The 23,469-nt window shown below is 44.9% G+C and overlaps 1 protein-coding gene across 1 annotated transcript in view; it reads right to left on the bottom strand.

Annotated features, from left to right (window-relative positions):
* Window positions 1-23,469, bottom strand: part of ANKRD6 (ankyrin repeat domain 6) — a 183,522-nt gene that overhangs the window by 42,435 nt on the left and 117,618 nt on the right. Inside the window, exon 2 of the mRNA XM_054569711.1 lies at window positions 19,948-20,211. Within this exon, the coding sequence (XP_054425686.1) occupies window positions 19,948-20,067 (120 nt within the window). The 5' untranslated portion in view covers window positions 20,068-20,211. The remainder of the gene's footprint in view (window positions 1-19,947; window positions 20,212-23,469) is intronic.

Here is a 23,469-nt window from a genome sequence, read left to right as displayed (position 1 = left end):
TGAGACATTTTTTTCTGTAAACAACTTGGGCAAGAACCAAATTGTTTGAGAACCAAGATGTTCAAGAACCAGGGTTTGACTGTATCTTCAAGGTTCATCCATGTTGTAGCTTGTATCACAATTTAATTCCTTTTTAAGGCTGGGTAATATAGGTCATTTTAATGCTGAAAACTTGTGTTACTGCAGCATAACCATTTCATGTATATACTATATTTTGTTTATCTAATTATTTATTGATGGGCATGAGAGTTGCTTCCCACCTTTGGCTGTTGTGAATAATATCGCATGACCATGCTTATATAAACACCTGTTCAAATTCCTGCTTTCACTTCTTTTGGGTATATTCCTAGAAGTGCCATTGCTAAATTACATGGTAATTCTGTTTAATTTTTTGAGGAATCAGCATACTGTTTTTCTAAGTGTTTGTGCCATTTTACATTCCCACCAGCAATGCATAAGGTTTCTAATTTCTCCACCTGCTTGCCAACATTTGTTATTTTCTATTTTGTTTTGGTCTGTTTGAAATAGCCATCCTAAAAGGTGTGATTTAATTATGATTTTGACTTAAATTTCCCTAATGACTAGTGATGTTGAACCTCTTGTCATGTGCTTATTGATCATTTGTATATCTTCTTTGGAGAAATATCTATTCAAGTCCTTTGTTCACTTTAAAAATTGAGTTGTTTTGTTGTTGCTGAGTTGTTGAAGTTCTTTATATATTCTAGGTTTTAATCCCTTGTCAGATATATGATTTGCAAATATTTTTTCCCACTCTTTGGGTTACCTTTTACCTATGTTAATAGTGTCCTCTGACACACAAAAATTTTTTAACTTTTATGAAGCCTAATTTTTCTAATTTGCCTGTGGGGGGGGTCAACTTTTGTCACTGACAATTGGGTAGGAAATCCACTGTTTAAGTCCTCATATTCTTGGAGCCCCAGGTTTCCCATCAACAACAACTAACACTGGCCGAGCCCTTACAAAACCAAGACCTCTCCCAGGCACTTCATTACACCATTCGGTCCTCCCAACACCCTCACGTGTCTGCGGCAAACACTGGCTGCTCCCCCACCCTTTTCTCCCAAGCTCTTGGGAAAGGTGTACTTCTTAACCTCTCTGAAGTTAGGTGCGGCCACAGGACTCGCTCTGGCCAACGGAATGAGTTTGTGTAAGGTACTGATGTAAATGAAACAGTGAGAGCTACTGGACAAGTCTCCACCTTCCCTTCTACTGAGGCGCCGGCACTGACAATTTTCCAAATGGCGCGGCCTCGGTCGCTCTGGTCCCGAGTGACAGCTAGGACGCGCAGTGCCTCCTCTCCCACCCAACCCCACTGGCCTGCTGTGGCCAAACAAAATAAGCAAGAAATAAACCTTCAAGAACTGTTTTAAGTTTCTGAGATTTTGGGTTACTGCAGCAGAACCTGGCAAATGTAAGGTGGTTGTTATTACTTCCCCATTTTACAGACATGGAAACTAAGGCGGAGAGGTGAAATAGCGTGTGTCCGAGCACACAGCTGCCAAGCAGTACAATGGTATTTGAACTCAGACTGTCTCAACTCAAAGCACATGCTATCAATCACCAGTTTTAGGTGAAGAGCCATCCCAAGGCACCTCTGTGGAGGGAGGCCGGGCGCCAGGAGGCGAGGAACCCAGCTGCCTCCCAGAGCCTGTGAGTTCTGGGGAAAGCTAGCATGTAGAGAAGAAGAAACTAGTATTTGCATTGCATTGCTTTTTTATGCTTCTATTGTCTGTCTCTTTCTTATTTGTAACCCTTAGTATCTAGAATTTGGGAACATTTCATCCTAGCTCCATTATGCTGAGAACGAAGAGTTGGGGTTGTTTCTACAAAGGAACCTTTACCAAGAATAAACACAACTTCCATGAGGCCTGAAACCTACAGTGTTGGAGTCCTTCCTTAAGAAAAAGATTACAAAACTGGGTTGGGGGAATTGAAAGGGGCCAGGACAAGGACGGGCCCTGACGCCAAAACTCCATCAACTTCAGGGTAAATCCACCTCCATCTTAAAGTAAGGCTCTTCACCCCGGGGCCAGCAAAGTGGACAATACCTGCTCCTTCAGGACAGCAGAACAGCCCAGATGGGCACCTTAAGAGCATTGCTCCAGGGCATGAAGCTATTAAGGTGGGGGTCCAACCTTCACAGGGTAGAAAAATACCGGAGACACAGCACCAGAACCAAGGCCATGGAAGCATCCGAGGGATTCAGGATCCAAGTCTAACTCCAGGAACCTGGGACTCCCGGCTGAAGCTGTAACCTGTGGCCTTTAGGCCACAAAGGCTTTTAATTATAGCCTTCCATTATTCCTGCCTTCCCCTTGTGATTTTTTTTTTAATTAAACCTTTTCCTTTAAGACAATTCTAGATTTATATGCCGTTTTAAGAAACACAGACAGCTCTCACGCATTCTTCACCCAGCTTCCTCCAATTATAACACCTTGCAAAACTAAAGCACAGTATCAGGATCAGGATATTGATAGAGTCAAGACACAGAACAACTCTATCACCAAGGAATCTCCCTGGTGCCCCTTTACAAGTATGGCCACCTCCCTCCCCTCACTTGTCCCCAACCGTCCTCCCTAACCCCTGAGAAAACACGGTGTTTTCCCATTTCTCTAATTTTGTTAATATCATAGAAATGGAATGAAACAGTGTGTAACCCTGCATATGTCCATAGTTTGTTTTCTTTTATTGCTGAGTAGTATCCAGTGGTATGAATGCACCATAACCGGTTCACCATTCCCTCACTGCAGGACAACTGGGTTGTTGCCTGTTTTTGGCTATTGCCAATAAGGGTGCTATAAACATTTCTTTGCATGTTTTGTGTAAACAAAAGCTTTAATTTCTCTTGGATAAATGTCCGAGAGTGCAATTGCTTGGTCATATAGTAGTTGCCTATTTAGTTTTATAGGAAACTGCCAAACTACTTTCCAGGGTGGCTGTACCATTTTATTTTATTTCCACCAGCAATGTAGGAGAGATTCAGTTCTCTACATCACTGTCAGCATTTGGTGTAGCACTATTTTTTATTTTAGCCATTCTAACAGATGTAGCAATATTCATTGTGATTTTAATTTGCATTTACCTTATGGCTAATGATACTACACATCTTTTCATTTGCTTGTTTGCCATCGGAATGTGCCATTTGGCAAATGTCTCTTTATGTCTTTTGTCCATTTGCTACCAGAATTGTTAGTTATTTTAGCTTAATTTTGAGAGTTCTTTATATGAGGTCTGTCTGGAAAAAGTACAGCCAGAGTTAATATAAGGAGAATGGTTTCTGAGACATCGATGTAACCTGGCAACCAAGGAGAGTGGACTGGAATGCACATGTGTGAACAATGATGACTTAACCGTACTAGTCAGTGGGGGTGATAGACGCTGTTGAGTGAGCATGTGTATAGTGTGGCCATCATATTCAAAATGACTGAGCAAGTAGAGCAATGAGCCTATATCAGGTTTTGTGTTAAGTTTGAACATTCCCCTGCAGAAACTATTTGGGTGATTCAGAAGACCACAGCTATGGGCAACGGGTGATTGGCAGTTTCATCACAAAAATGCGCCTGCTCATCCATCAAGTCTCATGCATCATCTCTCATGCAGAGTTTCTTGGTGAAACATCAAATCACCCAGGTGACTCAGCCCCCTTACAGCCCAGATTTGGCGTCCTGCGAGTTCTGGCTTTCCCCAAAACCAAAATCATCTTTGAAAGGGAATATATTTCAGATCATCAATGAGATTCAGGAAAATACAATGGGGCAACTGATAGCAACTGGGAGAACTGTGTGAGGTCCTCGGGTGCCTACTTTGAAGGGGACCGAGATGTTTTTGTTCTATGTACAATGTTTCTTATATCTTCTATCTTCTTCAATAAATGTCTCTATTTTTCATATTATATGGCTGGATACCTTCTGGACAGACCTTGTATTCTAGCTATGAATCCTTTGTGGGTTTGTAAATATTTTCTCCCAGATTCTTGGCTGTCTTTTCATCTTCAGAGTCGTTCACATAGCAAAAGCTTTAATTTTAAGGAGATCCAGTTTTTCCATTTTTCCTTTTATGGATCATGCTTCAGGTGTCAAGCCTAAGGACTACTTGCCTAGTCCTAGAACCTAAAGATTTTTTCATGATTTTTACAAGAAGTTTTATAATTTTACATTTTACATTTAAGGCCATGACTCATTTGGGATTAATTTTTGTATAAGGTGCTAGGCCTGGGTCAAGGTTCATTTTTTTTTAACCTAGGGACATCCAATTGCTCCAACATCATCTGTTCAGAGTTTCCAAGTGAATTGCTTTTGCACCTTTGAGAAAAATCAGTTGGGCATACTTGTGTGGGTCTATTTCTGGGTTTCTCTATTCTGTTCAATTGATCTATGTGTCTATCCTTCCACCAATATACCACACGCTCCTGAATACTGTAACTACATAGTTGACCTTAATATTAAGTAGAGTAATTCCTTCTGCTTTATTTTGCTTTAGATATTCTATAGTCTGTGTCTTTCCACATACATTTTACTTTTTTAAAGGTTTTACTTATTTATTTTTAGAGAGAGGGGAAGGGAAGGAAAAAGAGAGAGAGAAGCATCAATGTGTGGTTGTCTCTCACGCACCCCCCTACCGGGTACCTGGCCCGCAACCCAGGCATGTGCCCTGACTGGGAATCGAATCAGCGACCCTTTGGTTCACAGGCCAGCACTCAATCCACTGAGCCACACTGGCCAAGGCATCCACATGCATTTTAGAATAAACTTGCATATATCTGAAAAACAATTTGCTGGGATTTCAAAAGAAATTTCATTAAACATATAGACCTATTTGGAGAGAATCATCAGCTTTACTCTGCTGAGTCTTCTAACCAGGAACATGACATGTATGCACTTCCAGTTATTTAGGTCCCTTTTGATTTCTTTCCGCATCATTTTGTAATTTTTCAGACCCTGTACACGTTTTGTTAAATTTAAACCTAAGTATGTCATTTCCTTTGAAATGACTAAAAGGGTATTGTGTTTTTATTTCCAACACCACATATTCATAGTTCATATATTGCTTTGTAATAAATTTGTGTTAATATAATATCTTGCAAGTTTGCTGAACTCTCTTACTAGTTTTAGAAGTCTTTTTGTCTATTTCTTGGTATTTTCTATGTCGACAATCATGTCTCCTACAAATAGGGACAGACATAGTGTTATTTCTTCTTTGTCACTCTTATGCCTTTTCTTTTTTCTTCTTGCCTTGTCTCAGTGGTTAGAATCTGTGGCACTACATTGGCTACAAATGGTAAGAGCAGGCCTCCTCGCCTTATTCCTGTTCTTAGAGGAAAGCATTCAGTTTTCCACCATTAAGCATGTTAGCTGTAGATTTTTTTGTAGATACTCTATGTTGAGAAAAGTTCTCCTCAATTCTTAGTTTGCTGAGAGCTTTTTGTTTTTTTAACCATGTGTGAATGCTGGATTTTACCAAATGCTTTTTCTGCATCTGTGGATAAGATCATATAATTTTTGTTGCTTAACCTGTTGCTATCGACTAAATCTTTGTGTCCCCAAAATTCTTATGTAGAAGCTCTATCCTCCAATGTGGAGAGTATTTGGAGATAGGGCCTGTGGGGAGCAATTAGGATTAAATGAGGTCGTGAATGTAAGACCCCGTGGTGGGATTAGTCCCCGTGGACAGTGGGAGAGAGATCAGAGCTCCCTCCTGTCACATGCGAACACAGCGAGAAGGCCGCTGTCTGCACGTAAGAAGAGTGCCCTCACAGGACCGAATCTGCTGGCACCTTCATCTTGGACTTCCCAGCCTGCAGAACTGCGAAAAATAAATATCTGTTGTTTAAGCCACCCAGACTGTGGCTGTATTTATAGCAGCCTAAGCAGACTAAGACAGCTCTTGATATGGGGAGTACATTGATTGATGTGGAGCCAGCCTTGCACTTGGGATAAATTTCACTTGCTCATGGTGTCTAATTCTTTCTTTATACATTGCTCGATTCCATGAAAACATGGGCTAAAAGAAAAAACCAAGCACAGTTGCCACCTACTGACCCATCTACCCTGGATCCTTGGTTTTATAGCAACCTAAACATACAGTAGCTAATTCTCATTGGAAGCAAAGCGACCGGCTGGTGAGAAAGAATTTTCAGTCTCCAAATGAGTTTCAGGCTTAATTTATTTTCTGGAACCTAAATCAATATAGCTTAAGAGGAAAAAAATAAAAGAGAATAAAAGAAAACTAATAAGGGACTCAGAGACTCCACCACCAGACCACGGCCCTGGCATCTGAGCGGAGGCCCCACTGGGTGACTCACAGCTTCTAAAGCTCCTTTCCTCTTTGGCATCTTCACTTGCAGCGCTCCCAGAATAATTTGGATTAGGTGGTGATGCTTTGGAAGTCTTACTGCAGGCCCGCTGCTGGCCTGGAAACTAGTCATCCTCCAGCGCATTTCATTCAGGAAAGATACAGGTAGTACTTACAGCGGATTTTAAAATGCTGACACCCAGCTGTGCCACATTACAGTATCTCCTCCAGAGTGGTTAAGCCCTATAAATATATGACTTTAGGGGGTTTAACTGGCACATTAATCTGGGTTATAAAGTACTGTGCTGTGTAGCAATGGCTTCCATTTTCAGTGCAAACCGCTCAGGCAACAGAGCCCGCTGCACGCACAGACCCTGGGGAACAGGGAGTGGTGGACGACTTGCTGACTTAACACCCAGGTTCTAGAAGGGTCTCTGGGCCAACACATCCACCAGGCCTGCCCTAGAACGGGGGAAAGAGGGCGGGCAGCTGGGGCCTGCCACCACCCCCAGTGAACGCCAGTGTAAACAAGCAAGAGGGAAACAGGAGAGACCCTGCAGTTGAGAGACTCGCCCAGTCCTGGGACTCCCATTCCAAGCAGCCTCGAGGGGCTCTCCTAAGATGCCTGGGCAGTGCTGAGGGGCCATCCCAAGGTTTGAGGCTTGCTCTCCCCGGTGACAGTGTGTCTCCACACGGGCCAGGCAGGGGCCAATATCTGGTTATGCCAGTTCCTACACTGTCCCTCTCCCTCTGAGAGGGCCACCTCTCCTGCCTCCAAAAGGCATCTTCTGTGGGCACCTCCCTGCCTCTGCCACAAGCACTGAGTCACTGTGCTGCCTGCCTGATTAACATCCTCATCCCTATAAGCTAACACTTGCAGAGGCTTTCCTAGTATTGGCCCAATAAATTTTCAAGCCTTGTCTCATAAGCGAGCCACGCAACAATTCACAGCATATGCCTGCCTTCTCCTATTTGAGACATGTATTTCCTGCTAGTACACTTGTTTCTAGTTGTAGGTATCACTATCACATGGTACACTACAAAGAGCCATGACTTCCAGGTGTATAAGCCCTGACTTGGCCCAATGCTCGCTAGAGAGGGTGGTCCTGCCCCTCACGCAGGCCCTGAGACATCAGGGGGAAATACCTGCAGCAGCGAGTGGTTCTGGCCTCGCTGCTCATTAGTGTCACCCAGAGCTCTGAGAAGCGCCCAAGCTCAAGCCACATACCAGACCAATTAAATCGGAACCTCTGGGTGTGGGAGCTATAGGGGCATTCGCATTTTTCAGGCTCTTCAAGTGATCGCATTCGTGGCCAATACTGAGAAGCTCCTGATCTAATGGAACTTCATGCCTCTGAGGTCCAAGAACTCAAGTAAGAAAACAGTAATTATGGGAGCAGTAACAACCATCCACTGAGTTCCTTCTACATTCTCATCACAGGCCCTAAGCACTCTGCATGGATTACCTTATTTAATCCTCGCAACACCTCCCTGAAGTAAGCATTGTTATGCTGATTTTACAGACAGGAAGCCAAGGCTCAAGATGGCTAATAACTTGGCGAGGGTCACAGAGATAGTAAATGTCATTCACTGCCAGGACTCTTGTTGAGGAAAAATTGGGGAAGATGTTCAATGGGTGACAAATTCACAGAGACGGAAAGTAGAACTGTGGTTGCCAGGGACCAGCGGAGGGGGAAATGGGGAGGAAGCGTTTGTGGGGTACAGTGTTTTGGTTTTGGATAAAAAGTGTTCTGGATATGAACAGTGCTGATGGTTTTACAACAATGTAAATGAACTTAATACCAATGAAGAGTACATTTAAACATGGTTAAAGTGGTAAATTTAGTGTAATTAAAAAAAAAATAAAAGAAATTTTAACCTAACAAGGGTAAAAGACAGACACACACACAGCTAGCAGGGAGGAAGGGAGAGGACTAGCATCTTGTCTCAGAAACAATGCACTCACTTTCAGGTTATCTCTTGTTTACTGTCATGTCTTTGAGCTACTTAACAACCTCGCAGTCTTACAACGCTGAGGCTGATGGAAATAAAGTGTGTCCAACAGAGATCCTGAGCATAATGGCCCATTTTACATCTAATAAACACATTTATTTCAGCTTCCTGATGGCCTACATACAGGGTATGGCAGAAGCAATGCCACTGAGTGTGGTAGGTAGGGTACGGGAATGTCTCACATGGGATGGACAGCAATTTGGATGAGATGGATGAACATTTCACCTAAAATATCATATGGTGTGTCTGAGTGTGAATTACTTGCTTATAATTTTGTAATAAAAGGTTTTTATGTAATCAAAAAGTGGCGTTATTTGTGCCAGACCCTGTATTTGTAATTCTTTGTATTCTCCTTTAAACCAGTTATAACATCTTACTGGTTGCCTCATTAATTGGTTCATTCAATAAAATCTTAATATATGATCATTGTACAACTGTTGCTGAGAAGTACCACCATATACCAAGTTTCCTTGATGATTTCTGATGATAAACTACAACGGTCTAAAATTCCCTGTTGAGATTTTCTTCCCACAGGGTGATGTTTCTAGCTGTTGTAGAACAAAAAGCAGATTTTCTGTCTGACCTGACAGTAACTGTATACCTTCAGTGCCGATCTACAAGCCTGGAGCAGAGCCGGGGGCTGCAACAGCCTGCACAGACTCCAGCCCTCTCGCCCTCACTGTGGAGGACCCACAACGCCCTCCCATCAGCCACTCCTTTGCTTTTCTCCCAGGCAGCTGGCCCTACACACAACCCAGAGGGCGGGGTGAAAAGAGAAAACTCCATAGTGATGTAGAGAGTAACAAAGGCTAAATATGGGCCAAGTTAGCCACAGCAGAGAGCTCATGGAGAGAATGCTAGAAAGGCAGGATGAGTCCAGAAGGAGGGGGAGGAAGGGAGAGCCCAGCATGGCTGGTCACCGTGTGCTCAAGGTCAGTTGGCACAGGCCACTCCCACCTGCTGCAGGAGTGCACACTGGTACAACCTTTATGCACAACAGTTCTGCTCTAGCTGTCTAAGTGACAAGGGGATGCGTGACCTGACCCAGCAGTGCCACTTAGAGGAATCTGTCCCACAGATATAACCACACTGCAACAGGAGCTCAGGACAAGGTTAGTTGTTGCAGCATAATTTGTAGGAGCAGAAGACTTAACATACTCTCAATATCCACCAACAGGGGATAGGTTAAGCCCCAGCTGGTGTGGCTCAGTGCACCAGCCTGCAAACCAAGAGTTGCTGGTTCGTTTCCAAGTCAGGGCACGTGCCTGGGTTGCAGGTCAGGTCCCTGGTTGGGGGTGTGCAAGGGGCAGCTGATCAACGTTTCTCTCCCTCTCTCCCTCCTTTCCCCTCTCTTTAAAAATAAATAAATAGAATATTTTTTTAAAAAAGAAAAAATAGGGGATAGGTCAAGCTAATTATGGTTCATTACATAAAGCAAAGTGAAGAAGGATATGCACTGTATCCTACAATTTGTACAGAAACAATTGGTGGAGGAACACAGAGACACATCTACTTACACATATATGCATAAACTATCTCAAGAAAAAATACAAGAACAGGTAAGACAGATTGCCTTCAAGGAGAGAGACACCGAGTGGTTGGGCGAGAGTGTGGGAGAAAGTCTTATCAACCTTCTGCACCTTCTGTATCGGAACCATGTCAATGAACATATTACCTGTTCAACATTTTTAATTTTTTGTATCTTTTAAAATAAGTTTATGGAGTCTTTTGGAAGAAGCAAGCTACATATAACACAAGCTCTGAAGTGAACATTTTCACCTGCCCAACACCCTTACAAGCGTCTCTTTCTCCCACTGCCCACCTCGTGGGGACTGGCAGCTTTCAGGACAGGATTCCAGGACAACAGGCTGGCAGATACGAGTTCACAACCACACCATTCCAGTAAGTCCTAATATGAAACACACACCCACAGACTCAAAAACAAATGAACAAGACCCTTGTTTCCACTGCTCCCCACTGCCCTGGAAAGCAGGGTGTCGCCCAAATGGGACACAAGTTTAAGAGCAAGAAGCCGAGGCTGAAGCAGCAGGAGGGATGCTACTGTATGTGCACGTCCTGATCCTGTCGTGTCTAGAGAGCCTGAATGGACATCATGTATCTACCTTCAGCCTCCTCTTGGGAGTGGCTGACAGAAAACATCTATCAGCCCCACATTCTTCATTTTTGTAAACACAAATGTCACGCTTGGGGTAGTTACGTTACTACAAACTCTTTGCATATCTCTCTGTTTAAAGGTTCCGAGTTTTATATCTATCGGAGCATAGTCATTCACTAGTGTGGGGAGATGATGTAAAAGCTCCACTGGAGCCCAACCTATAAATGACTTGAACAAGGTGACTGAAACTCCTACCTATATTTCCTCACTGTAACAATTATATTTAGAACATCTATTTAAAAAAAAATCAAGGTGCGCCGTGGCCAGGTGGGTCTGTTGGTTGGAGCATGTCCCATACGCCAAAGGGTTGTGGGTTCGATTCCCCAGTCAGGGCACATATCTAGGTCTAGGTTGTGGGTTCAGTGCTTGGTCAGGGCACAAATGGGAGGCAACCAATTGATGTTTCTCTCTCACATCAATGATTCTCTCCCTCTCTCTCTCTCTTTCTCTCCCTCTCTCTCTCTAAAATCAATAAAAATATCCTCGAGTGAGTACTAAAAAAAATCAAGGTGCAATTTACACCCAATAAAACTCCCCCTTTTAAAGCATTCTGTTTGGTGTGTTTGAATAAATGTATTAGGTCAGATAAAACCACCATCATAAGCAAAACAAGAAAATTTTCATCTCCCTCTAAATTCTCTCCTGCTTTTTTATTGGTCAGTCCCTTTTCACTATCCCCGCCCCCTAGCAATCACTTATCTATTTTCTGCTCCTATATTTTTGACTCTTCTAGAATGACATACGAAGGGAATCATGTTGTGTGTGGCCTGTTGTGCCTGGTTTCAAATGCATAAGGCTTTGAGATTTATTCATATTGTTTCCTCTGTCAGTAGCTCATTCCTTTCTACAGCTGAAGAGCATTCTCTGGTATGTTGATCAATTCGGCAATTTGGGTTGGGTGAGATTTACATTAAGGCAATGGCTCGTGCCTGGCTAGGCCACACTCTGCAGGGTGGGCCCAGAGGCCGGAGACCCAGAGAAGAGCTGCTGCTTCCACGAGACTGAAGGCGGTCTGCAGGCAGGATTCTGTCCTCAGTATTTTTCTCTTAAGGCCTTCACCTGATTGGAGGAGGGCCACTACCTCATGGAGGATAAACTGCCTAACTCAAAGGCCACTGACTTAAATGTTAATCTCATTTAAAAAATAGTTTCCAAGAAACATCCAGAATAATGTCTGGCCAAATATATCGGCATCATGGCCTAGCCAAGTGGAATCACATTTAACATTACAGAAAATGACAAAGATTTTTCTCCTCTTCTAGAATTTTTTTATCGTTTATGTTTAGGTCTGTGATCCATTTTGAGTTAACATGCATTATGTGATACAATACATTCACTTTTCTTTTGCACGCAGATGTCCCATTGTTTCAGTATAATTTGTTGAAAACACTATACTTTCCCCATTACATTGCCTTGACCCCTTTGTCAAAAATGAGTTGACCACATATGTGTAGGTCTCTTTGAGGACTTCTTATTCTGCTCTCTTGATCTATTTATCTTTATACCTATACCACCCTGTCTTTATTACTACAGTTTTATGATAAGTCTGGATATCAAGTAGCAAAATTCCTCCAATTTTGCTTTTCGAAATTGCTTTGACAAGTCTAGATCCTTTGCATTTTCATATAGATTTTAGAATCAGCTTCTCTGTTTCTACCAAGAAAGAAATAGTAGTCATTTATTAAATGCTCAACGTTGTGCTGATCACAGTGTCATCTCATTTAATCTTCGCAGCAACCCTACGAGGTTGGGATTACCCTCACCTTTCAGAGGAGAACACTGAATACCGCAGCTGACACTAGGTGCTAAGCTCTGTTCTAAGTACTTTGCTGGTATGGATTCAGTTCGTGCTTAAACAACCCAACAAAGTAGCTACTATCACTTAACCCTCATTTTCAAGACAAAGATACAAGGCACAGAGAGATTAAGCAACTTTCCCAAGATCACAGAGCCAGGAAAGGCTGCCATTTGCACCGCGACAGTGTGGCTCCCGTGTCCATGTTCACACCCTTTACCCCTCATTGCCTTGGTCAGGAATTTCTGACTTGGCTACAAAACTCTGGGAATGGTGTGCACGTGGATGGGGGAGGGGTAGTCCCAGCTACAGGACAGCCTCGTTCTCCGTGTGCATTGAGGGGAAGAGCCAGGAAGAGGTGGCTGGGGGTTGGTTGTACTGAAAGGCGCAGGGGCAGTTTAGGTGCTGTCCTCAGGGTGTGGGCCTCAGAGCCACACACAGAGCTGGCTTCCTCGCCGGTCGACCACCTACTTCTTAGCTGGCCTCGGTTGCCTTACTTCCTGCTCAAGCACCTCCCTTTCCTGACTGGTACTGCAGATACCAGGGCACGGCTTCCCAGACCGGTTGTGAGACTTTCAAAGAGAAATGCAGAGCACTGGCCCAGTGCGGGTCCAGGCACTCCACATACGTATGTAAACTCCATTTTTTTGTCTGGCAAATTACTAAAGTACTATATGCTTATTTTAATAAGTGGACCAATACCACGGGAAAATCTATGGGAGCAGAGCTAATCATCTTTTCCACCAGGTAAGCAATGTTAACAGCCTCATAGTTTCTACACTGTTCTCCTTGCTCACACAAACACAAGCATATGTTTGCATAGAGAAGTGGATTTGTTTCTTAAACAAAATATACCATACTATGCCTATCACTTGCTACTTGTTTTGTTCATATATCAATGGCTATAATTGATCAATATAAGTCTTAATTCTCTCTCCAATTGCTTGCTACATAAACATATATGCAAATGTGTAGATTTATATAAATTATATATACATGACACTGTGGAAGTTGGTACATGGTCTTTAGTTCTTTTTTTTGTTTGTTTTCTTGCCTCCCTCCCCTCCCTCCCCGCCTTCATGGCGTGCCCCCCACGTGGGCCCCTCCTGAGGCCCACTCTGCAGTGCACTCAGGGCAGCTCATGCACCCTGAGTGAGCTTCCTGAGGCCGTGGTCTGTAGTTCTTAATTATCGAGATCCCCATGTCATTACTTAGGGGGAGTGGTACGTATCAATAGAAATTTGATAAACATTAATTTTATGAATGAACCTGCATTTTTCTTCTTAACTAAAGCTGCATCAAATAACCCTTGTCTGGTTACTTTTAGAGAAAATAAAAGCTGTGGTGAAACATCCCAAGGACCAGCTTCCTTAAAAACAGATGCTCTGCCTGTGGATCCCTAGAGGCTCTGAGCTCCAGCTACAGGCTCAACGCTTGGCATCAGGAGCCACGCAGAGGGTGTATCCAGACTACACAATACCTGCTGGTATTGAGGTAACAATATTAAGCTCTATGTGAAGATATGTAACTAAAATGTGAGGTAACTGTGGAGAGAATATATTCCCATAAAACCAAAGCTTGGCTCTTATAAAACCAAGGATTCTAAAAAATCCAATTTTTCAGTTTTTGTATCAAATAGCTTAAGAAGTGTCCATGGGGGCACCTGGAAAGGCACAGAATAGAGAGATGAGGAGGCAGAATGAGCCGCTCCTGGTCACTGATCTTAGATGTGTAAATGGAGGGTCGTGAAGGGGCCAAAAGAAGGAAGGGTGGCCTTGGGCTTCTGCTTGAGGGATTGCAAATGGGGGTGCTGTTCATCCACAGGGACCATGGGACGAGAACTGAAGGGGCGCACTAAGGTTGTCTTGGGCATTTAGATTTGAAGTACCTGTGGATCATTCATATGAAGATGTCCACGCAGGCAGCTCTACACAAGGGTCAGGAGACAGGCCACACTGGAGAGGGTGGCGCGGTGACTAGGGGGAGGTGGGTGTGCGGGGTGAGAGCAGATGAAGGCTGGGAGCCCCGAGGGGAGTCAGATCTGGAGGCAGGAAGAGCAAAAGGAGATGGGGACGTCCCCTCCGGAGACGAAAACCAGAAGCTGGAGCATCAAGGAGCCAAGGGGAACTTCAGGGAGGGAAGGGCAGACAAGACAGATTGTAGTCACTTTCTCCAACAGGACGCAAACTCTGTGAGGGCCAAGACTTTTTTCCCTGCCTTGTCTACTGGTGCAAAGCAGGTGCCCAGTTAATACTTGCTGGGTGCATGAAATAATGGGTGACTTTGTTGAGAGCAGTGGCAGAGAAGTGAGGGGATCCGATGACAAATTACTGAGAGACCCTGAGATTCTGTCTCAAAGAGCCAGACAATTTACTCCAGGGATAGGCCTGACTTCTCAGGACACCCAGTATTCTGGTCATATTACCTGTTCTAACTGGAAGTATGTTGGTCAAAACATGTGGAGATAATTGATCTAAATACGAAGAGTATGCCGTGATCGGTGTGGCCACGTGCACTGGTGCTTACAGGGGCTCTGTGCCAGGCACTGGCGGTGGCGGGGGCGGGCGGGGGGAGGGGTAAAAAAACCTCCGATATTTTGTGCCTCCTTAGATTTCATAACCATGACAACATGTGTTATCGCACTTAGTCCTTACAGAAATCCTCTAAGTTTGTGAGGAAACAGAGACTCAAGAAGTGAAGAAATTTGCCTACATCAGGGGTTCTCAACTAGGGGTGATGTTGTCCCCTACCCCCAGAGTAGGGGACGTTTGACAATGTCTGGAGACAACTTTTGGTTGTCACAACTAGGGATGAGGAAGTATACTGCTGGCATCTGATGGGTAGAGGCCAGAGACGCTGCTAAACATCCTAGTACATAGGACAATTGCCTACAGCAGAGAATTATGTGGCCCAAAAGGTCAGTAATGCAGAAGTTGAAAACCCTGGGCTGCATCCACAAGTAGTTAAAAAGCAGTGGAGCAGGCGCGTGAACCTAGGTCTTTGGGTTCCAAATTCCGGTGCTTTTCTTCTGCATCAAACACCAAGAAAGGTAAGAGAGATACCCTGACCCAGGTCAGCGTGGTAGTCTGCTGTGGAGTTCAGAGCATGCAGGCATGAGAGACACAGAACCAGTAAACAGCGTGTTTCATCAGGTGAGAGGACAGAGCATAGTGTGCAGGTGCCGTGCTCTGGGCGGGCTTCCTGCTGGTGGTGGCTCCTGAGCCGGCTCTGACTGCACAGGCCTCACTGGGCAGAGTTTCCCGGCAGCAACACTGTAAAGCTCAGGGACACGGAAACATTGCCTTCCAAGCTCTGAGACAAAATAACTCTCAGCCTGAATTTCACACCAAATTGTCAATTAAGTGAATGGGAAGAATAAAGACTTTTTTTCAGACACATTGAATCTCAAAACATTTATCTCCCACGTTCCTTTTCCTAGGAAGCTCAGAGACTGTGCGCCATCCAAGTGAGGATGACGTGGGTTCCAGCAAAAATGATCAACTCTAGAAAAAGCAGCAAGTTATAAAAGAATGGAAGTGCAATTAGAGTACAATGACTGGCTCACTGATGCACATCATTTACATAATCACACTAATTATGGATCAGCTAAAAACTTGTGATATAACTAGATTCGGAGAATGTGGGAGAGCAAGGGACAATAGGCGATGTCTAAAACTGATTGATGTCTCCCACACACTCCTCTCAGGAAGACATTAGAGCTGTGCGATAAAACATGGTAGCCAACAGCCACAGGCGGCATTTACACTTTAATTAATTAAAGTTAAATGAAAAATTCACTTCCTCAGTTACACTAGCCACATTTTAAGTATTCAATAGCCATGCATTGCTACCCAGTTAGACAGGCATAGAACAGTTCACCAGTCCAGAAAGTTCTGTCAGAGAGCACTGTGCCGGACGATGTACGTCATCAAAAAGAGGGAGTAAATCAAGAAAGAGAAAGACATTGGAGTCCAGAAAACAGAAGATCAACATATATAAAAGTGGCAAGGGAGTCCCTAGCATACGAGTAAAGAGAGGTCCCCAGACAGCTGTCAGAAAGCCTGTCTCTAGATCAATCCAGCTAAAGATTTGTCTATTTTGTCACTTTTTCCATAGGACCCACTTTTAGTGTCACTGATTTTCTGTATGTTTTTTCTATTTCCTATTTCATTAATTTCTGCGTTCATTTTTATTATTTCCTTTCTCCTTCTTTGGATTTGGTCCCACATAGTGCAGGTACAGAAATCCACAGAGGAGCGGGGACAGGTGGGCCCTGAGGCAGGCTGCCACGCAGACGTGGGCTCCGGAGCTGCTTTCCTGTGGAGTCATGGCCCTCCCATGGGCTTTGGCCTGAACACGCAGGGGAGACAGTTCCCCGTGCCCTGGGAGAGACCCCAGACTCTCAGCAGTATTTGAACTTACACTGTTTAAAGTTTTTATGTGCATGCATTGCTTCTATTAAAAAATAACTACTAGCCCAGGCCGGGTGGCTCTCTTGGTTAGAGCATCATCCCACACGCCAAAAGGATGCAGGTTCAATTCCTGTTCAGGACACTTACGAGAGGCAACTGATCAATGTTTCTCTCTTGTATCAATGTTTCTCTCTCTCCCTTTCCCTCTCTCCCTCTCTCTCTCTCTCTCATCAATAAAAAACATATCCTTTGGGTGATGATTAGAAATAATAACTATTAAAAAGCAAAATATGTTTAATAAAAAAGATCAACAGTAACAAGCATTGGTAAGGCTCTAGAGAAACTCAAAACCTCATACACTGCTGATGGGAAAGTGAAATTGTGCGACCATCCTGGAATACAGTTTGGCAGTTCCTTAAAATGTTAAACACAGGTTTACCGTGGGACCCAGCAATTCTACTCCTAGGTATCTGTCCAGAAAAATTAAAACATGTCCACATAAAAACTGTACAGAAATGTTCACAGCGGTATTATTCATAAAAGCCCCAGACTAGAAACAACCCAAAATGACCATCGACTGAAGACTAGATAAACAAAATGTGCCGTATCCTAACAGAGCAGGACACTATCCTGTAATAAATGAGAAGAAAGTACTGATGTACACTACAGTGTAGATGAACCCGGAAAACACTGGGCTACGTGAAAAAAGCCAGACACGCAAGACCTCGTACAATGTATGATTCTGTTCATATGAAATGTCCAGCAAAGGAAAATTTATACAGACAGAAAGTAGACTAATGGTTGCCAGGAACTGGGAGTAGGAATGGGAAATGACAGCTAAACAATAGGAAATGTCTTACTGGGGTGATAGAAATGTTCTAAAGTTAGAACATGGTGATGGTTGCACAACTCTGTAAACACATTAGTAATCACTGAATTGTACACTTAAAATGGGTGAATTTTTTGGCATGCGAAGTTACACCTCAATAAAGTTCTTTTTTAAAAAGCAAATGATAGAGTCAATTTAAAAAAGAGAACTTGCAGTCTATGAGCTATATGCTTGAATGTTATTATTATAACAGCCCTGAAAGGTTGGTATAGCTATCCCGCTTTTGCAGGTATGCAAACTGATGTTCAAAGAAGTTATGCAACTTATACAATTAGCAAATATTGGAGAGTTAAAATGTGTGAGCATGTGCCCTCTGCAGAGAGTCCCTGTCCTTTCTCCCATTTGTGACCCCAGGCCTGAAGCACTGCAGGTAGACCACACAGGGGTCCGAGTTAAGGTTTCTTTCATCCTCAATTCCACATAACCTAGCAACCTAGTTACCACATTTGTTTAAAGTGCTGCTAGGCCAACAGGTGACCTTTGAGTAGCTCAGATTTTCTATCTCTCTAGAGACCACCATTGTCATATTGTGATTTATAAGAAGAAACGTATTTGCTCTTAGTCTCCGTTCCCAGTTTACAGCTCCCCAAATCCTTGGAATTTCTTAAGTGATAAGGGCAATGGGGGCATCTTTTATTATAATAGTTGGTCTATTGTCACGGTTCTTGAAACAGCTCCAGAGTCAAAAAGAAAAAAAAAAAGGTGAAAGGAATGTGTTATTCACAACAAACCCCTTTCAACCACACCTGAATTTATGAGAATGAGGTACCTTTTGGAAAGCCCATAAGGATGGGGGCCGGTTGTCAGGGAAACCAACCGTAATGAGAGGATTGATACTTTCCATTCCAGGGAGGGGGCAGAGGCTGGAGCCTGAATTATTCACCAATGGCCAATGATTTAGTAAAGCAGGTCTCTGTAAAAAACTCAAACGACAGGTTCAGAAAATGTCGGGGTTGGTGAACATGTGGAGGTGCTTGGAGTCAAAGGTCACCAAAGCTCTATGCCCTTTCCTCATACCTTGCCCTGTTTAACTCTTCCATCCTGCTATGCCTGAGTTAAATCCTTTTATAATAAACCAGTAATCTGCTAAGTAAAATATTTTCCCAAGTTCTGTGAGCTGCTCTAGCAAATTAATCTAATCCAAGGAGTGGTCACAGGAACCTCTGATTTGTAGCCAGTTGGTCAGAAGCAAAGGTGGCACACAGGCTTGGGACTGGCATATGAAGCGGGGAGGGCAGTCTCGCAGGACTGGGCCCCTAACCTGTGAGATCTGATGCTACCTCCTGGTAGACAGTGTCAGCCTTGGGTTATAACTGCTTGGAGGTGCTGGAAAAAGCAAACACTGGAAGCAGGAAATACAGAGACTACATATGAATAACCAAAAATGTGACCTGGCCAATATTAGGCACAGGAGGCCAGAAGTGAGCAGATGTTACTATCTGAAAATTAAACTTTGCCTCTCTCCACAGCTCTCTCAGGAGTGGTTTGGAGCGTGGGCTTTGGAGCCAGGCTCCGTGGGTACAAGTTGCAGCTCTGCCACTCGGCAGCTGAGGGATCCTGGGCAAGTTACTCAGAAAAACAAAACCCCTCTGTGCCTCAGTTTGCTTATCTCTAGCGTGGAGACGGAGAGAGAAGCTCCTGAGGAGGCTGGAAGCCTTAGAGCCATACTATGTGCTGGGGGAGCGCTCGCCATTAGCGTTATTCTGCCTATGCATTTAAACTTGTCACGTAACTCTGCAGAGTCTGCCTTTGCTCAGCTTTGCAGCAAAACTGCACTTTGGCCCATTCTGTCCCCATAACTACCATGGCGTTATCTGTTGGTGAAGGGTAAGCGATGTTCTCCAACAACACGTTTTCACGGACCCACAGGAAATTAAAACCAAAGAGGCTGTGGGGGTCATCTGGTCCAAGTCTGTCCTTGTGCAGGTGGGGATAATGAGGTTCCACAGAGCAGAGAGATGCCCTGTCGGACAGGCTGGTCCACCGCCCCGCCCCCCAGGCCTATCTAACGTGATTATTAAACAAATACTCTATCCAATAAGCTTTTGTGTCCCAACTTCTCCATAGTGCTCTCCTGTCCATTTAGCTAAAGAAGTAAGTGAGAAAAAGCTACATTGTGATTTTAAAAACTGTCAAATGCTAATTACAAGTTACTCCATTTGAAAGACTACAATGAAAGCATTTTTAATCCTTCTTTCTCTCCAAAGGTCCATCACTGGAAAAAAAAAAGCCAACTATTAAAAAGCAAAGAGCTGTGAGCTGTGAGCCCAACAGGGCAGTTCTGCAGACAATGGTTAAAAGGTAGGCTTTTCCCCAAGGATGGCTGAAGTGTATTTACCCCTCTTGTTACCTTGGTAACTGCTACCTTGGCGCCCTTGTTGATGAGCTGAACCACATTCTCCGCTTGGCCTTTGTACGCGGCTATGAGAAGGCGTTCTGAAAGCGCAGCGACCGCATCCTGCTGGCTCATGAATTAGGAGAGAAAGAGGTTTCCAGACAGAGGTAGGCACGTCCCTTCAGCTCCACACGATGCCACCGGCCCGGGCCGACACCCAGGGGGACAGATGCTCCCGATCATTGGAAGGCGCCCTTGTCACTAGGCCATCTTCGGGACCTATGGGTACAAAACAAAGCTGCCATCAGTGCCCCTCGGCACACAGGACAGACCACATGCCTTCTCTCTGCCTTTAGGGCCCAGTGCTGATGGCTCACGGCAGCAGGAAGGACACTCTGCTCAGCAAAGCCCCTGAACTTACCACTGGACGGCACCAGATGAGCCAGCCTCCCTCCGTTCTACCCCCTCAGGGGACTCAGGATTCTCCAGAGGACTATGGCTGGGACTTCGAGGTCTCCCCTGCATTCCTCTGAGGGTCAGCAGAAGCCTGAGAGAATCTCTTCCACATCACCTGGTCTCCAGAGCCACCTTGGGCAAGTAACTGTACTATGTATGATGACTACAGAGGACTTTCTGGGCCGGGTTCCATGGGCCCACCGCGGCCAACATGCTGAATCCCCCGGCAGGTTAGGTGTCCATGCAGCACGCCCCATGTGTACACCCTGAGGGGTGGGTTCTCTCCTTGGGATTTTCTCCCAGCACTTAGGCTGTTTTCTTCCTCCATCCTTTTCTCACTGCAAGTAGTGCAGTTTCCTGAGTTCTGGAACCGGTGGAGAGCTGGGCACAGGCCCGCCATCTCCCGGGCCCAACTGCGGCTGCGACAACCCACCTGGGGAACAACAGGGGTGCTAGACACACCGAGTGTGCACTGCCAACCCTGCTGGGAGGACAACAGCCAGTAGCTTCCTAGCCTAACAAGCAGGAAATAAATGGCCTACTAAAACCACCTACAGGGCACTCGAAGCAGAGGCCTAGAGGTACTAACTAGTGGTAAACGTACATGCTTTTTTCCACAAAATGGCCAAATGAATCGACGGTTAAAGACTGATTCCTCCCAGGAGTCCTGGGCCACCATTACACCGAACCAAAGCCAGAGGCAATTACTTCAAAGGTGAAGGTTCTTTGGGTACAAGAAGGAATGCTCCAGGATCTCATCGACAACACCGCAGTGAGGGCTTCTCTGAGTTTTAAAACATACGTATTAAAAATACCAATATAGGCAGAAGGAAAGAAAAGGCTGTACCAAAGGGACACCAGCCATTCTTCATCCCAGACCCTTCTTCCCGTTCTAAATTTGAAGGCCCAAAACATACACACATCGTTTACAGTTGCTTCCAGGCAAACCCAGTGCTCCTTTCGATCTCTCAAGATTCAGGAATTGGCCGTGACGTGACTGGGCAAGGCCCGGACTGTGCCAGGCTGCACCTCCCGGGCACCGTGGCATCCGGCAGGCCGGCTCACCAGCCGCCCTGGGAGGCCGCGGTTTAAGGCTCAGACACAACACAGACAGAACAGCAGGACTGGGAGGGGGGGGTTAGAGATGGTATCTTATTATGTGAATGTATTGGCCAGATGTGAATATTAGAACTTCAGAAAGAATTCTTATCTCTCCCCAACTTGTGAATTATCAAATTTCACCCTGTCATCCAAAATACCCAAAATGCAGCCAAAGAATTGCTAGGAAACAGAGAGACGGAAGCTTCGCAAACAATCCTGCTCTGGTCACCAGGCTCATTAGAATCACAAGGCACTTGGAGAAGGGCACACGCCAAAGCAGCCAACTCCTGCGTTAGCCAGGGTCACAGGGTCACTGATCCCTGGAATGTGTCAGAAATCTTTGTTGAATGAATGAGTCAATGAAAGAATAAAGTTGAGACTCGAAACAGAGAGCTAGAAAATACTCTGGAAATTCCCAGGTGCGAATGGAAAGACACCAGTTTGGACTTTGTGTTTGCCAGAGGAACTCACTGTTGGAAGTGCTTTGTTTCTGTAAACATAGGACACACTGTCTCTGTTTAGGGAAACTGCGGTACTTTCAAACTGATTATGCTGGACTTCTGCTTTGTTTGCCCCAACACTCAAAAAGCATTCTGGTCTAAATGGCAGAAAAATACAGAATTTTAGCTGTGGCCTCTTGAATGATCTCCCTCCCACAACATTCTTTTCCATCTACTCAATTATTTCTGTGCACTGGACCTAAACGGCCACACTCCCACTCCCAAACCTTTCCTGCAATGGGCATGTAAGTGTCTCAAGGACAACGGCCTAGTTCATACAAATATTGTGATCATGGCTAAAATCTTACTGATTCCTCTCCATAGCTTAGCTCCTGGGGAGGGAGATCTTGCTGCAACCTCACTGCACGCCATCAGCTAAGGTCACGAGCTTCAGACCAGAAGTGCTGTCTGGTTTCCCCAGCAACAGATGCACCAGATCAACAGGACTATGGTATACCACCAGCCACTCCCCTGCCACCCCCTGTCCCATGCAATAAATTCAGCCTCTCAGACACTGAGATGAAAGCACAGCTACACTTTCTGCCATGGTTGCCAGCTACTGAGATAGACTTGCTTACATAATTACCTTTGTTAAACAGCCCTTTGCAAATCCAGCACATATAACAATTGTTTTTTGAGACAGAAAAATACTACGGTTGTGAGGCAATGTTGGCCAAGCAGAAATGTCATGTTTTTCTGCTTTTCAGTGACAGCTACTGAAAAACGAAATGTCCCCGACTCCTCATCCCAGCCTACCCCACCCCCTCCTCCAGCTAGGCTCAGCCAGGCTCACCTGCGGCACAGGGTAGCCTCCAGGATAGGCCACTATTTTGGATACATGCCCTCCCACCCCCCAACCCCTGCCAGTCGCACAAAAAACTGCCTGCAAAATCTAGAACAGAATCCCAGGTTTTCAGTTCCTAGTCTGTTGGTAGCATCATCCCTGTGTACTTAGGCATCTCAACTTCATTCTCAAATTAAATCCAATAACAAACACACAGCCTTGTTACTAGGGCCCCAGCATTCACTTGCACTTGCATTTACAGGGTGGGTGGGGAAAAAATGGAAGTGGCTGAGTCTTCTTTTCTGCTTCCTTTCTGTTCCCTCCTCTGCCCCCAGCCTTGGGGAGGGGTGCAGGCCCAGCTCACCTTCCTCCCCACTTCTCTCATGATCGCTGCCCTAGTAGAACAGTGATCCTCATCCTTTGGAGGGAGGGGCTGCCCCACTTGTCATCTGACACCTGCCAGGCAGAGAGGCAGGCTGGGGGAGAGGGATAAGGAGGAAGGAGGGACCCCCAACAAGGAGTGGGGAGAGGAGAGGAAGCATGGAGTGACGACCAGCCTACAATCAATGAGTTAAACTTCCCAGCCAACCTGTTGGGTACCCAGGCTGTAGCAACCCTGTTCCCTCATTTAATCTGAGCCTCCTCTTCCAAGTGAATCAGCTATCATTCAAGACACTTCTCACTGCTGCCGGTGAG

The sequence above is a fragment of the Pteronotus mesoamericanus genome, unplaced genomic scaffold, assembly GCF_021234165.1.
Source record: "Pteronotus mesoamericanus isolate MK-2021 breed Mesoamerican mustached bat unplaced genomic scaffold, CSHL_Meso_final contig_20, whole genome shotgun sequence".
In the NCBI taxonomy this organism is placed as follows: Eukaryota; Metazoa; Chordata; class Mammalia; order Chiroptera; family Mormoopidae; genus Pteronotus; species Pteronotus mesoamericanus.
Note: the sequence above shows the minus strand (reverse complement) of the source record. Positions and strands in the feature narration are given on the sequence as shown.